General features: G+C 41.4%; 1 protein-coding gene across 4 annotated transcripts in view; it reads right to left on the bottom strand.

Annotated features, from left to right (window-relative positions):
• Positions 1–17,044, bottom strand: part of LYRM4 (LYR motif containing 4) — a 138,168-nt gene that overhangs the window by 75,051 nt on the left and 46,073 nt on the right. Inside the window, exon 3 of one of the 4 annotated variants that reach the window (XM_063097870.1) lies at positions 2,392–2,534. The exons of the other annotated variants lie outside the window; for them this stretch is intronic. Coding sequence (XP_062953940.1) covers positions 2,466–2,534 — 69 coding nt within the window. The 3' untranslated portion in view covers positions 2,392–2,465. Of the gene's footprint in view, positions 1–2,391; positions 2,535–17,044 lie in introns of those variants that run through there. 4 annotated transcript variants of the gene reach the window in all.

Below are 17,044 nucleotides of genomic sequence, written 5' to 3'. Positions count from 1 at the left end.
TACAAACGTGGCTAAAGCACCTGCCTGAACAAATGAACACATGCTTCATATAGTCTATGAATTTAATCACTGTTACCCCCAAATCTAGGCATTTTCACTGGAGTACTACTGTGTTCAATAAATCTTTATATAACAAAAGTCGACCTGACCCAGAGAATTTTTTCCTGGTCTAGAAAAGTAGACTGATATTGGCATCTCCACCTAATAGATAGAGCAAAGAGAATTTATGTAATTTTCCCAAGGTCCTTCAGTGAGTTAATGACAGAGCCAGATTTGAGTTCACAGTCTTGTGCTTTCTAATTTGCCTCAAATACTACACAAAGGGATTATCTCTTCCTTGCTTAAATTTTTTCAAAGGATTTTCCTGGAATCAGTTCTGAGTTTATTTTGGAATAATAAAGTATTACATTAAGCACACAGAGTAGACAGTACTGGAGTCTCAGTAAATTCCTTAACAGACTCAAAGCAATTGATTTCCTTGAGGCTTTAAAAAAAAAAATTTGGCTGAAACTGAGAATGCTCAACATTTTTTCAAATAGTTGTGGCTCCTAAATGCTCTTCTTATAAATAGATGTATTTTAGCACAATGCATCTCTGCTTAGGAAAAATCCATTGAGAAGAAAATTCATTTGGTATTCTTTAGTAGCACTATACCCGTTCTGAACTATCTTAATGAGAAATCAACTGAATATGATGGTTTTACCAGGCTGTGAAACTGAGAAATTAATTAAATAATATTTATTTAATTAAAATCACCCTCTGCAATATACACATGTGAACACACACACGCATGCACACACGCATGATAACTTGACCACGTCTCGTGTGACTCAAAACATTTAATTCTAGAACACCATTATTTTAAACAGAAAATCTTCTTCTGACATCCTTAGAAGCATTTTGGGTCACAGACCCTTTCCTGGGACATATTGTGATTGGAAACCTCTGTGCCATGTCTCAGCTGCCCAGGAAGGAGTACTTGGAGAGAAAGAAGCAGACAGTGTAAGTCAAAATGCCTATGCCTTAATGGAGATGTGGAAGGACAGCTATTGATTTAAGTGACTTCAAAGTCACAATCTTTTCCTTGGTAAGGGCTGCTGAGAATTAACTGGCAATATGCTCCATCACCAGCTGAAAGACAGATAAAAAATGTCTGGGTTCCGATTCCTGATGTGGGGGATGTTCCAGTGTTAAAGTCCCAAGCATAACAATCTATGGTCTTTTATCATGATATTCTATAAGATCTTAAGTAGAAAGGATATATCAGTGCTTTGGACTGGGCAGTCTAAGGTTCTAAAATTGGTTTTCCAAATTATACACAAATTAAATTAGAACAATTGATTTGATGTAACTCTGACAGGAGGAAATTCAAACCCACAGTGCTGTTTTAAAAACTGCCATAACCCTATAAGTAGTAGTGCTTTGGTTATGGAGCACAAACACGTGAGTTACTGATTATGACAGGCAAAGTATTCACTGTGTACTGCGGATTACAAGAGAAGCTTCAAGAACCAATTATGAATATAAAATATTCCAATTCTACTCTTGAGATATGAAACTCTGACAGATGCTGATCATAAATATTTCTTATCAACACACAATGGAAAAGTTCCTAACAATCTTACAACTACTTATTAGAATCAAATCTTGTGTCTGGGACTGTAGAATGGTGTGATCCAAGTAGGCCTGAGAGAGCTTCTTAGAGAATGTGATCTTGGGTAATTTTCAAATTTCAATCTTGCAAACTAAAATTTGTCAAACCCCCAAATGTGTTATGGAAAACTTTGTTTCTATGTACATGTATCTATTTCTAGGGAAAGAGTAATGAGTTTTTATCAGATATAAGGCACTGTATTAAAAACTTGCCTCATATACCTTAAGAACATACTGTATATGTTATTCGACCCATTCTTTTTAATGATAGGAATTTGTCCTAAGAAAACAATCAGGGATGCACATGAAGATATTTAGGGCGACACTGTCTGTAATAGAAAAATAATTTAGAAATCAAGTAAATATGCATCATTTGAGGAACAGAATGAAATAATCATGGTAAGCTATAAAATGAAATACTTGAAGCCATTAAAAAAAAATGAGTCAAAAGAGAACTTCGTCACGTAAGAATATTCACCATACATTAGGTGAAAAAGAGGTTATATACCCAGTATGCAGGTTATGATCCCAAAGGGGCTCGAAAGGGAAACCTAGGTCTCTATTTCTGTTCATGTCAATTGTCCAAGCAGGCTTAATGACTGTCATAGGCAGTTCAGGGAAGTGATCTGAAGTCCTAATGCAGACTCATCCCACACCTCTGAGCGGAAATAATGGAGCCATGTGCCACTCTGGGAAGAATAAAGACGCAAGAGAAAAATCTCAGAATGGGTTGTGAGGGAGAATTTTCTTGGGCTAGGATCATGAGCTTGTTAAACTGGGAATAGAATCAAGACAGATTACTGACTGGCCGGTTAGCACAGTTGGTTAGAGCGTGGTGCTAATAAAACCAAGGTCCAGGGTTTGATTCCTGGGCTGGCCAGCTGCAAAAAAAAAAAAAAAAAAAGATAGGTTAATGAAAAATGTACCTAACTATAACTTAGGACTTATGGTCATTAAAAACGGGCTCCACTATGTCACGCGGAAGTCAACTAGGTGGCAAGAATTAGGAAATCATCATTTTGCAACCACTAATATAAGAACTGATTCAGGCAAAGTGTATTAATAGATCTGAAAACCACTAGGTGAAAGGTTATTGGGGAAAAGATTATTTATTAATTATTTAAAAAAAAAAACCCAAATACAGGATGTTTACAGTAGAAATATCTGGTCAATGCCACTCCAACAAATGGGCAAACTCAGCATGAATCAACTGAATATTGTGGGCCTCCTGATGTGATGCAACAGGAAGAAGGCCGTACTACCTACGCAATTTTCCTGCCAAAAGCATTTATTCTGCGTTTAATAACAGAGAAGCAATCTGTCAAACTCAGACTGGGAACATTCTGGACAAAATACATCAATGTCATGAAAGTTAAAAAAATGCAGCGGAACGCTTCTACATTTAAGGAGACTAAAGAGACGTGATTGCAAAATACAGTGCTTGATTCTTGCATTGATTCTGGATTAAAGAAAACAAATTGTGAAAGATTTTGTAAGACAACTGGGGAAATGTGAAAATGGGTTGTATATAAGAGGTCAGGAGTCTCTAGAATCCATCTCTTCAGAGATATAAGTCTGTTTCTTTGCTGAGCATCCTGGAGTGTGCTCCCCACAGGACCTTGTGAATGACATTTAAAGTGCTGTCACTTCTAACTGAAGATGACCTGCGGTGGGGTGGAGAACTACTGGGCAAGGAAGCAGGGCCCAGGGGCAGTGTTTGGCACTGCCATACAATAATGCTCTTGCCTGGTGAGCAGGATTAGAAAAGTACAGATTGCGGGGACTTTGTTCTCACGTCCCTCAATATGCTCTACAAAAGTGCCCCTCTTCCCACCCACTCCCCCAAAAGTGACATATAGTGAGGATCTATTTGAAAAAATTAAAGCAAACATTTAAAAAAAAATTCTGATGTCCTGATTAGTCCTATACAATGAGGACAGTTAGACCTTTGAGTCTCATGCTTCTCTCATTAGAGCAGAATGGATGCTTGTGAGCGGGCAAGCCACCAACCCGATGGGACTGGCACTGTTGTCCTCGTCCATTAGATCTACTTTTCTGAATTTGTGCATGGTTAAAAGGCATCCAGTCCACAACAGGCTGTGCATTTCACTGTATCCAAAGTGTGTTTGGGCATAATAGCTTAATTCAGGTTTGCAGTTCAGCAGACGTATATAATAGGCATGGAGGCCTACAGGAGGCCCCATATGTAAGATTGCTTAAACAAGAAGATGAAAGGGCTGACATGACAAAAACAAAACAACCTTAGGGTTATAGTACTTGCTTCTCCTATGAGTGAGCAGTAAGCTCTATTTTCAGCCTCTCTATGTACTATGTGATAATTAAAAAAAAATGCCTTGATAGCTTTATTAAGAGCAGTATTTCTGAAGACCACTTCAAGATGTAGCTAGCTCCTTAGTCACTTCAGTTGAAGAAACATGTGATAGAAAGGCAGGGCTTTTTGATTCTTCCCAAAGTATCTTTAGAGAGAAAGCAGATAAGCATGGCCAGAAAGAAATTTCATATTCTTAGCAGAGAGATTCTGTGAGTAGCATTTCTGTTCTTCCTGTTTTGGTCTTTGGAAAAGAGGCAGCAGGGAGGCTTAGAGAAGTCAGAGGGAGAGTAAAGTAGACCTTCCTAGCTAATTAGAAGAGCTAAGAAGGCAAACTAAAGTTGTCCTCTAATTAACCTACAATCTAAAGCATCAAGAGACCCTGTCTATGATTGAGATAGATAGAAGCAGCCAAGGAAAGAAGGTCAGAGACTCTGACAACCTCCCTAGGCTGCAACTATGAGAGGAGATCAGTAAAGGTCCTTGGAAAGTCTGACACAGGCAGGATTGAAGGTGACTTAGAAAGGAGTCTGCTGTGTATGTGATTCGGCTAGGAGTTAGAGAAACTGAGAAAGGGGACATATAGCACCTTGCTACTTAAAAGTTCCCAAGTTTTAATAAAAAGAATGATCAAAATTAATGGTTCATGTTTAATTTCAGCTGTTTTAACAGAAATGTGACGATTGTTAAAAAGCGTGTTAAGTGGGTGATGTCTGACCTCAACAGCTTTAGATCCTGTATTAGTCAGGATTCTCCAGAGAAACAGAAACAGCAGGATTGGTGCACGTGTGTACACACGTGTACACACACACACACACACACACACACACACACACACACACACACACACACACACACACACACACACACACAGAGGTATTTCAAAAAGTTCGTGGAAAGATCCATATTATTTGTTAATTCTATTTTTCCATGAAATTTATGAAGTACCCTCAGGAAGAGGGAAGGAGAGGGAGGGAGGAAGAGGAAACATCGAGACTATCTCACCAGATGAAATTTGCCTGTAATTAAGAGTCAACTTCACACTCCCAATTTGGGGATTAGAAAAGATATGTTACCTCCTCTTATAAACTGAAAGCTCCTGAGAGCCTGGCCCATTGTAAGTTCCTAATAAATCTTGTTGAAGGATACCAGTTTGATAGGGTTTTGCCCTTGGGGGAAGAGCAGAGGGTAGCAACTGTAGGAAAAAATAGCCATAATCCTTCTTCTAGCAATGTGGGAAGCTGGTGTGCACCCACTGGGACCATTGCTAACAGGTACTCCCTGGTATGCAGCTGGTAATGAGTGCCAGTTTCACGGTCCTTCTTTTTGTGATTTCTGTTCTCTGGCAAAATGATGACATGCAGACCTGGGTATAACCTCTCAAATGCTCAGTTCCCTCATCTCCACGTTAAGACCTACCTCACGGGCTCCTAGGAGGGTTAAATGCAATAAAACTGTTTAGTCCTATAAAAACATCAAGTATTTTGTGATTTTTCTAAGCTCTACAGTAGAGGTGAAAGTATGTCTTATTTTTTCACTCATGTGGAAAAATATTACCTTTAAATTTGAAAACCATCCATAAATGGCCAAATCAAAAATTAGGAAAGTATAGAAACACTGTTTTATTACTGCAATAGCTTCTGGCTTTATAAAGCTCAGGTATTTTGGTAAAACTTACAGTGGTAGACTTAAAGCTTTTTAAATTGTTTACCTCATTAGCAAAAAACTGCTACATACACAGCCTTACAAAACATATATTTATTTATATGTGCTCCTGTGCCACTAAATTATGCTTATTAAAATTATACAAAAATATAAATTTAAAAAGATGAGATAAAAATTACAAGTAGAAGCCCTACATTTCATCCGTGCAACTCCCAGGATTGCCCAGCATAATCCCTGAGTGTACCCACCTCATGCGGGAGGTGTGGTGGATGCCAGGTAGTTTTAAAGTGAAACAGTGTTCATATTGACGTTGTCATCACTGGTTGCATTTAATCAACCTTCTCTTGTAGAGGGATGTTAGGGACATCATAAACCCCAGAGTATGAAGCCCCTCTCACAATACGTATCTAGCCACTGTAAATGCAGAGAGAAATTAGCCTCTGCCTGGACATCTTCATTGACATCAGGGAGTGAGTAGGGGTCACAATAGTAGAAATGGCTCATCCAGGTGCTGAACAGCTGTTCTAGTGATTCATATCGTGATTTCCTTTCTCTCTAATACAGATTATAAATTACATAAGGGCAGAGGCAGGGACTAGCTCCATCTTATTTATTGCTGTATCCCCAATGTCTAGAACAGTGTTTAAGGCATAAAGATCTGAAGAATTAATGTATAAATGTTGAATAATTTTTTAGAAAAAACTTCCTCAAACCCAGTGAAAGTCTGGCTTTATATCATCATAACAGCAAACCCTCATGTTGCACTAACTATGCGCCAAGCACCATCATAAGCATTTTTCATAGGTTAACTCACTGAATCGTTGCAGAACACTGTAAGTTAGGCACTGTCACCACTCCCATCTGGAGCTGAGGAAGCTGGGACACAGAATGGTTGAGTGGCTCGCCCAAGGACAGTGGCCGGCGAGGGGTGAACTGGACTTTGCTGGGATGGCATGGCTGCTACTATACATCACTGCCCTGCCCAGGTCAGCAGACTGGCCACCATTCTGCCATCTGGCTGAGCAAACCACATCTAACCCTCTCTCATGTGAGGGCAGACCTCTGGAGCCTTCACATGCATGTCTTTTCCAAGCCAAACACTCCACAGCCTTCATCTGCTTAACAGATGACGTGGATTCAGCCCTCTGACACCTGGGTCTCCCTCTCGTTTGGGTTTGGTTATGTTTGTCCCTAAAAGGCTAAGAGTATACCACAGACTCAGACAGCCCTGGATTTGAGTCCCAGCCCTACACAATCACTTTTGACTCTAGGCATGTAACCTCAGCTTCCAAAGCCTCCTCACTAAGTCCCCTCTTTTGAAAACCAAGCTGGTAACAGTGCCTTCCTTATAAGAGTGCTCACTGTTCTTCTGTCCAAATTTCTTTCCTCAGGAGGAGCCTGGGCACAGTACATGACTCTCAGGAGATGTATTTGCATTTACCTGGATGGTGATGCTGAACTTTATGGGAACATACTGTACTGGCTCTGGAAATAGCTTTCTTCTATTTCCACTAGAATGATTTGCTCTTTAACTTAATTGTATACAGTGTCACTGACTCAATCCTCCATCTCTTCCTGCACAGTTCCTCCTTTCTCATAAGAAAAAATCCTCATAAAAACAGTTTATAATACACCAAAATATTGACTGGAATCTTAGGCCCTAATGTCTGAAGTTATCTGTGGGCATGCTTTGTTACAGAAGTGCCACTGTTATAACTTGGCAGTTAGAAAATACTGATAAATGCAAACACATTATCGATGTCAATTAAAACAGCCCAAGAATGATGAGCCTCCCACAGTGCTTTGACAGTAATGCCCATCGATAAACATCTAACCACTCTAAATGTGGAGAGAAATTAGGCTGCTAAGAAACAAAGGGTGCTTTTACATTAAAAGCAAGATTATTTAAACACATGGCATCTATTGAACAGGAATATCCAACAGAACCTCAAGTAGTCTTACAGAACAAACACAGAGTGCTTATTGGTGACTCATGATGGTGACTCATGATAAGGTAGGCAATGTACATATTCAAGAGGATTCAAAGAATATGACACATTGACTTAGCAAAAGGGCGGGCCAACGGCCTGTGTTGGTTGTACCTGATTATATAAGTGAAGAGCATATGCCAGCCAGAAAGTAAAGAAAATGGCAGTTTTTAGGGTAAAAAGACCTTAAAATATATTTTAATATTCACAGGTACCCTATATTTTGGAGGACCTAAACCAAGCCTTGAATTTATTTAAAATGAATTACATAATAAAAGTTCCATTCCCTATGGCATAGAGAAGAGGGAGCATTTGAGCCTGGGTTACTGAGAAAATAGAAGTATTGGAAATATGGGAAAGAAAATTAGTTTAAGAGGAAGGGAAGATAACTAATTCAGTTTTAGTCATGATAGGTTTAAAGTGCTGGTAAAACACCCATGTGCAAATATTTTCTGGACATAGAAGACAGCATTTTGCATGAAAAGAGAGGAGGTATGGTAAACAGCATCAGATTTGTACAGAAGAATCAGGATTTAAAAAGTCTGACTGGCTTAGTGATAAGGTCTGTTTTTGAGACAGCAGTTGCATTTGTTCAGGGAAAAAGCTTGATGAAAAAAAAAATCAGTCAACACCTACTGTGTGAAAGAACTCCATAAGGGACTGTGAAAGGCAAGGCACATTACCCCTGTTTATCTGGGAGGGTCATTCTCTTCCATCAAAGCTTGGGGAGGGCCAGATAGAACAGTGAGAGACAGGATTCTCATCCAGAGCCCCAGATTGTCTGAATTAACCCTTGCCTACCCAAATCACACTGCCAAATCACATTTGTCTATCATGAGCATCATAAAGTCAGCAAAGGTTAAACTGACTCTTAATCCACAGAGAATGGAGTTTAGATACAGAGGAGACCTGGCCTAAGCTCAAGTGCCCTTTACTCCCGCCCTCAATCTTAACCTTTCATGGAATGCTCCAAGCGTAACCAGGTCAAAGTTAGCCTCCTAATCTAAATCTGGTTGTTTTTACATACAAAAGGCATTAGTTATGCCATATCATACTCACTAGGATAGCTGTAATAAAAATGACACATAATAACAAGTGTTAGCAAGAATGTGGCAAAATCAGAACCCTTATACACTGCTGGTGGTAATGTACAGTGGTGCAGCCATTACGGCAGTTCCTCAAAAAGTTAAAACACAGAGTCACCACATGACCTCGCATTTCTACTCCTAGGTATATACCCAAGAGAAATGAAAACATATGTCCACAAAAATCTTGAATATGAATGTAAAACTAAATGAAAACTAATGAACTAATGAAAACTAAAAACTAATGAGCTGTATGCTGTAAATGGGCGAATTTTATGGTATGTGAATTATATTTCAATAAAGCTGCTATTTAAGAACATTTCTAGCAAGTTGAGAAACACATGCTCTTGTGAAATCTACACAGTACTGTTTTTCCCTAGGGAAGAATAGTCACTCCCAGACTGAAATTGTCACAGAGATTTCCAACAGGATGGATCTTGAAGTCCTGAAGTTGAGATAAGTTAAGACTAGGAAATTTCCAGGCAATTTCCTGAGAAAATTTTGGTGCATTGTCTTGTCAACCCACCTCAACTTAAGCCCTCACATCCAGTTCCTTTGGGTGCTAGGACATTTGGCCCAGTGCATTAGCATTTGTCACTGGGCTGGCTCCCAAAAGCCATTGCCCTGTTACACTTCTACAGGTCTCCTTGCTGTTCCCAAGGCAATCTGAGCATCGATATTGAGAATAAGTTGTGCAGCTGAGGGCTGCAGATCATTTCCAAACAGAGCAAAGCACAGAGCATACTCGTAACAACAATCTTGAAGGGCTAAACACATTTCACAAGTATCTTTCTTGGCTTATAGCTACATTAATCTTGTCTTCCTATAATTTCTCCTGAAAGGAGAGAAAGTATGTGACTTCCTTAATAATTTCACTTGCACTTGGAATATTATTTGGGAATATGCTTGAAATGAAGACATAGGACACTGAGGATATCCTTATTGCCAGGGTAATTGTGACAAGCCTGTTCCCAGAAGTGCAAGATGGATGAGCTACAATTTATATGGATAGCAAACCTTCAGCTGCACTAAAAAATGCCCCCCAAAGAATGTTAAGTAAATTCTCCCTGAGATGAAGACACCATTCTTGAAGACATGTCTCTGCTATTCTTTTGACACTAAGTCCTGTTATTCTAACTTAACACAAGTTAAGAATACTGTTCTGCAATATCAGCCTGAACCCCAAAGAGCATCATCAGGAATATGCACTTTATCCTACTGCGTGTAAGCACAGGAAACTTCTAGTTGTGCTAAGAATTTCATTGTTTAACTTATAAGAGAAATTAAGCAGAGCCCGGATCTCTGTAAATGTAAGAGCACAACAGAATAAAAAGAATCACCAGAATAAAGGTTTAATGTAGAGAGAAAACGATCTCAGGGACAGTCATCACAAAAAACAAAGCAATTTGATCACAGGCCTTCTGGAGGAGACACACGTTGTGCAGGACAGACAGGTTGAGTGGACCTGGTCAGGTCCCTCCCTAGCTCAGTGAGTGAACTGCTGGTTCTCAACTGTGCCTGCACACTGCAATGACCTGGGCAGCTTTAGAAATGCTGACACTCGAGTCCTACCCCCAGAGAGCCAAATTAAATTGGTCCGGAGTGGCCTGGTCATTGAGGTTTGTAAATGAGTAGTCAAGGCTGACAACCACTAGCAAAAGTACAAAGTCCTACCTTTGCACATCCCATTAAAGGCCAGATAGCCTTTGGCTCCCCACCGTAACACAGATTAACAGAAAGTTGAACTCAATTCCAAGTGTACTGTAACATATAGGAACAAAATATTTAAAAATTAAGATTGTTTCTTTTCTCGGGAGAAATGTATCATGGATGTTTTGAGATTCGTTAAGGTTTTTCTTTCCAAATGTTACAAAGTGCTGAGATAATGGAAAACTCCATTTGGGTAGAATTCTGTGTCTGAGGAGAACAAAGCAGCGTGTAACACAGGCACTTGGTATAGAGTGCACTATCTTCATTCAGTGTCCTTTCACCATCAGGAAGGGGCAAGCAATCAGGCAAGCCTCAGTACCGCACTCCTGAAGGGTCCTAGGAGAGCAATGCCCAGGCAGGCGTGCATGCTCTTCCTGTCTAGACGAACTTCAGAGCCCTGACAATGGCCTGGAACATGCTGAAGCCTCACATCAGCTGGGGGCGGGGGGTGCAGAGGGGCTGATTTGCTCATGCCACAAACTCTTCCTTTTCTTTGAGTGAGTCATTTCACAGGTCAGACTTAATCCTCTTTTCAGCCTTCTGCACAGCTCTGGGGTTGGTCTCTTGCCTCACTGCCTTAGCTTATCTGTTTGCTGCTCCAGAGGGAACACTCTGTCTTTCCGATCCTGCCAGCAGTGACCCTCTGAGGGCTCAGGGTGGCTGCAACTCATTTCTCTCTGTGTGCTCCTTGTCCAGAGACCCACTCTCGGACTTTGAGCAAGTCACTGGCTCTCAGTTGGAAGGGGTTAGCAAAAGCTACAAAAGTATATCTAAATCAAATTTTTATCAAGTCCATTCTATTGAAACGTAATTATAGGATCCTACAGTGAGGCATCACGGTACGGTGATGGAGACCTCAGCTCAAGTGCTGGCTTTGACCTTTACTGGCTGTGGAGTCTTAAGCTCCTTAACCTCTCTGAGTTGGTTTCTTAAATTCTCTCAGCCTCAGTTTCCTCACCTGTAAAATAAGGAGGCCCTGAAGGGTTGTTGTAGACAAAATGATCCACGTGTGAAGCACCTGGCATATATAGCAGGAGATCAATGAAAAGTTAACCCCTTCACTCTCCCTAATCAGTGAATAGCCATTAACCAGAATTCATTTTTGTAGGTGCTTGATCAACCTCTAGTTTACATTTTCTTGATAAATCTTAATTCTAACAATGAATTTCTGTAAACAAAGCATGCTGGCAAGAACATCACTGAATGTGATCTCCCAGTATTTTCAGGCATGTCTGAATGCACATAAATATGGTTCTCCCACAGGTAAAGGTGCACGAGTTACACTGCTGAGCATCTGTGTTTGTAACACGTGTATTCCATGAAGCTCCAGAGACAGGCACTGAGAGCAGGGGAGCCTAGCTCATTATGTAGTACTTGGTTCCTGGACTCACCTCTGGCGCTGCACCTGTCACTTATGCACCCGATTTCCCAAGTTCCAACATCCCCACGTACAAATAGGAGAAATGTGAACTATACATGCCATCCCAAGAGGCTACCAAAGGATTCTGTAGGCACTGGAAGGACCATGCAGTCTAATTCAGCAAAGTGTCTTTTGTTTAGAATTTTGGGTAGAAGTAACATGCTCTAGCAGGCTTTTCCAAAGTGCCTTTGGCCACCCCATCCTCCTTACTTCTTTCCAATTCTCCCAAGAAAATATGAATAAATTGCCATAAGCTTGGATGTATATCAGGGCTGTCAACTGCCTCCAGAGAGAGAACTATGATAATTAGTTATGGTTCTAATATTGTTCCATTGTATGAATAAAATTTTGTCAGCTTAAGCCTTTTTGCTTTGCTGACAGAGGTTATTCCATAAATGTAGTGAATGACACTGAGCTACTACTAAGAAATTTATGTATAATCCAGTCCTTTGAAGCTGTAGCGTATAATTCATTTGGTGATATTTTCTAAGCACTATCAGTGTGTAGGGCACTGTGACAAGTGTGGGGACAGGATAGTCCCTTTCCTTATGGAGACAAGGACATATAACCCTAATAAACCAAGAAGTCACATAAGCAACTCTCATTACTTGTCTACCTCTAAGCAGGCACGTGTTTGAACATGTACACATGAAGTCTGTCCTTCACCTGCCATTAAAAACAAATTCCTCAAATACAGGCTGTTAGCTCCCCACTCTGTAATGTGGCAATTTGTTCCAGGGGACACTCCATGATGCTCAGGAATATAGACTATCTGAGATGAGTATTATGGAAATCCAAGGAAAATTTCATCCGAGCTCTTATAAGACACACCTTGTTGCTCAGGCACTGTTGTGTGTGTGGATAAAAGGACCACTGTGATACCAGCCTTTGTGCTTGGGTAGTCTGCTGTATGGAATAGCTGCTTGCTAGGCCTGTTAATGGCTCCTCGTCCTGCCTCCCCATCTTCTGAATTAGGGGATACCTTTATTCAAATTAAGGCAACCCCAGTTTTCACTTCCAAACACCAAATTGCCCTACCTGCTACTATTATTTTCCTGTAGCCTTTCTTTCACTTCATTGCCTAGCAGTCTGCAATGTGATAGGAACATTTAACATATGGAAGATTGTGTGGACTGAATTTTCCCCTTGGCCTTCCCAATTCTATTCAGTGGATATACTCTTAACAGCACGTGATAAATATTTCATACTGAAACTGTCACTTGGAATTTAGTTTTCACGGTTCTAAACCACTGAAAAGCATTTGGGGAAGTATGACGTATCCCACTCCAAGCAGCACACGTGGAGAGCCTGCAGATCGGCAGGGCCTCTAGTCGTCGGCACAAATGCAACCGGAGAGCAGCCCCCACCAAGGAGGGGCCGGCAGCTGCTCCTGTCCAGCACACATAGAGGGCTGAAACCAAACTGGGAACATCACCCTCACACTTAGTTCAGCACGTGAGTTTTTAGAAGTAGGAAGAAACAACGTGAAGCTGGATGAGGCTGCGGCTGTCTCATTCACAGGCTGAGCACTGTGCTGCGTAACTCATAGATGCTGTAGTTCAGTCCCCTTCACATCCCTCCAAAGTGCAGATGGTCATGCCTATCTCACAGAACAGGAGCAAGAGTGCCCCAAAATTCACCTGCCTAACTTCATAAAGCTCGGGAGTGACGACCAGGGCTCGACACCGCTCCTACCCACCTCCCCAGTCCTGTGCCCTTCGTGCTGCCCAGTGGGGCCCAGGAGAAAATACGAAGAAAGAGACTTTGACAGCCTCATTCCTCCTGCTGGAACCGACCTCAGCAGACCACCTTTTCTTTTCAGCTTATTCTGGGAAAGTGGAGGTGATTTCCAGAAGACGTCCACGGCTCCCTTTCTGGCAAGGAAGATGACCACTTCCTTGCCAAAGGAGGATTTTTAATCTGGGTGTTGGTTGATTAAGAATGAAAATACTCACTGGTCAGCAGCTTTGCTGTTTCAAAGGGCACTAGCACCATCATGTCACTTTGTATTCATGAAAATACTAAGCGGTGCATGGGTAGGTATTTTTACACCAGCCTTACACTCGAGAAGACTTCTGGTCAGAAAGGCTAAGTCCTCTGCTCACACAGCAAGTCAGGGCCTAGACTAGAAATAGTCCTTCCGGATTTCAGTTGAACACTCTTCTTTCTGGGCCTTCCTGCTGGGCTGGCCTCCTTTATTAAGCACGAATGGAGTGCCTACAACATCCTAGGAGGCATTGGGAGTACTGCGGTGAATAAGAAAACTGTCTCTGGAAGCTCACAGGTTAAGGGCAAGGATGACTTATTAAAATGCCATAGCAAATGATGTGATAAGTGCTACAAAGTCACATTTAAGTGCTTTGATGGCCCAGAGGATGAGGCAAGAAAAAGGGAGGAAGGGCACCGAAGGCCATCCCCAGGGGAGCTGGCAAATGCAGAAAGGTGTTCCCTGGGTGGGTGTGCACCATGTGCCTTTGCTGCGGTGGTTAGGGATGAGAGGCCCAGCCCTCAGGCATCCTGCAATCTGTCTGAAGAGGGATGCATGGTCATGAAGCAACTGGAATGCAAAGGCTGGGCATAAAGTATGACCTTCATGGGACAGGTTGCACATGAGACAGAAATAGACAAGAGCAAGCCATTTTCCTATTGGTTCCCCAAACTGCCTGGGAGAGAAAAAAGTGTGGTCAATGTCCCGTAGGAAAAAATGCACTGAGTTTCAAAACGTATTTCCTATAAGAGAAATACTTCAATATTATGAAAAACACGAACAGCTACACAGACTGAACATTAAATAATAGCTAAGAGTTATTTTTTTAAAAAAAAACAAAAACGCTAACTTTGGCTCTGCTAAGATAGAACCTGGCTCAAAGGAAGAGGGAAATTTACTTTTGCTTTGTACTGGTCCCTCTTCTCCACCACACTCCTTTTCAGAAGCTCTGTTGAGTCCCAGGGAAGGGATCCTAATTAGCAAATGAGGTATTTACAATCTATCACCTATAGGAAAGGGCAGCTTCTGTTTCACAGTTCACAGCTCCCCTGAAGTCACCATGGTTCCTGTAACATTACTGCCATCAGTGAGTGTTAAAAGCTTTCAAAAAGTGTAGCCAAAGGCTTTTCTCAAACAGGCGTCTGTGAAGAACCAACATTACATAACTCAGCATTATGTCACCAGTCACTCCCCCATGCTCAGCAAAATCTAGTGCCTGTGAGATCTGGGCAGACAAGTTCTCTTTTTCAAGGCAATTCAGTAAACAGAGGTGGTCAAGGACACTGCTCACTCTTGGTTAAAGTCCATCCACAAGTATGTTTCCAGGACTCAACACATATGATCATTTATTTTCAGAATCAGAAAATGTCAGCATGAAAGGGACCTTAGAGGTCCATGGAGCATTCCTCTCCCTACCCACAGGAGGAAGCTAGCAGGTGAGGGCTGGCTGCCAGCTAGTGGGATGGGGACAGAATCCGGGTATCCTAGTCCCTGGGCCAGCGGTCAGCAAGTATTTATTGAGCTCCTATGACATGTCTATCTCTGTGTAGGCAATTCTGGAATGCACTCACTTATTAGTGGGATACAATAACCTGTAGAGAGAAACCTCAAGTCCAGTCTCAACAAGGCAGTTAAACTCAGGTTGCTAAACACAGCTGATTCATGAAAAAATTCTTGTACTATTTGGGATCTTGGAAACCAAAGCACTCAATTCCTTACTTTTTACAGGTGAGGCCTAGAGGATAGTGGAATTCCTGGCAGTTCTATGGCTAATTTGTGATAGACTTTAAAGGGGAATCCTGTGACTTCTGGGCTGCTCGTATTTCACTCCATTGAGGTGGCGAGGTAGGTGGAGAGAAGTACATCTTAGTTAGGCTGCATGAAGTAGAAATGTTTGGAGGAAAGAAAAATATTTAAAATACTGATTTAATTCTACACTTGCATTATTTAATAAACTAAGATTATTATGGTACCATATCTTAGAGAATTTTTAGAGCCTTTTTATTATTCACAACTGACCAATCCATGAAATGACAGCCTTAATTACCAGATTGGGGAAGATATAAAATTTCTGACACATCAATGGCTCTGGTGTTTAAAAACACACCAAGTACATTAACTTAGGAACGGTATTTCTTTGCCTTTAGTAGAAAAGCTGAATGATGATAATGTTTTTAGAAATTAAATACGACCAAGGATAGAAAGCTACTGAAAAGTGTTAGAATTTAAATTTAGTTGTAGCTTGCTCAAACCTCTTTTTTTCTCTTACCCAGTACTCCCACTATGTCTCAGGAAACAAACAAAAAAACCCAGTTTTCTAGACTGATAGATGTATAATTAGGAGAAATCCTCCCGACCGAGCCAATGAAACTGTCCTTCACACACAAGTAAAATCCATCCAATCTGAAAAGAAAATTCAACTGCAGGTATAAAGTGCTCAGGAAACAAGGACATGTCCTCATACACACACTGGGTCTGGGGTCATTACCTCCCTGCCACCTCTAAGAATGCAGTACAGAAATACAAATTTAACAAGGGGAGCCCTTTCTCAGCCCTTCCTAAAAGAGGTGGCCTCGTTCCTTTGTCATCGTGTGAGAAGCTCTTCTGCACAAGCACAACTGGAGTCAAGTCTGGTCATCAGGACAAGGCGAGGCGGCGAGGCACCAGAAGGTTTCCACTGGAGGGCACTTCAGGGATAGCGTGTCAGGAAAAGCACAACTGGAGCTGCCACCTTCAGATCAATGGGGAAATTCTGAGCAAACACTTCTTTAAATAAGGTGGCTGAACTTTACCATTTTCAGAGGGTGGTTTTTGCATTTTTTTTTCTTTGGAAGGCAGAGAGAGTTTTTTGAGGAATGATAGCAGAGCCTGGCCTCTAGGGATCACACTGTTCCACTAGGGATCATGAGCCTGCAGACGGTAAGCTGTCGCCTTCTCGCAGCGGTTCTAAGTGAGCAATTAGAAAGAGGAAACACATGTCTTGCCGCCTTCTTGCATCATCAGTGTCTCGGCTGCCTTCTGTCAGGATAAGGCCACCTGCAGCATGACACCTCTTCTTAGAACTGGCTAACAGGTGAGAACAAATGTGGGCCCACCATTCTCCTAACTGCGTTCTTGGGAACACTACCCAAACATGCCAAGTCCAAATTTTCTCACCCCAAAAATGAGGATAATAGAGTCTTTCTCACAAGGCTGCTGTTAGGAGAA

This window comes from Cynocephalus volans, chromosome 5 (genome assembly GCF_027409185.1).
Source record: "Cynocephalus volans isolate mCynVol1 chromosome 5, mCynVol1.pri, whole genome shotgun sequence".
Lineage (NCBI taxonomy): Eukaryota > Metazoa > Chordata > Mammalia > Dermoptera > Cynocephalidae > Cynocephalus > Cynocephalus volans.
This window is presented reverse-complemented; position numbering and strand designations above follow the sequence as displayed.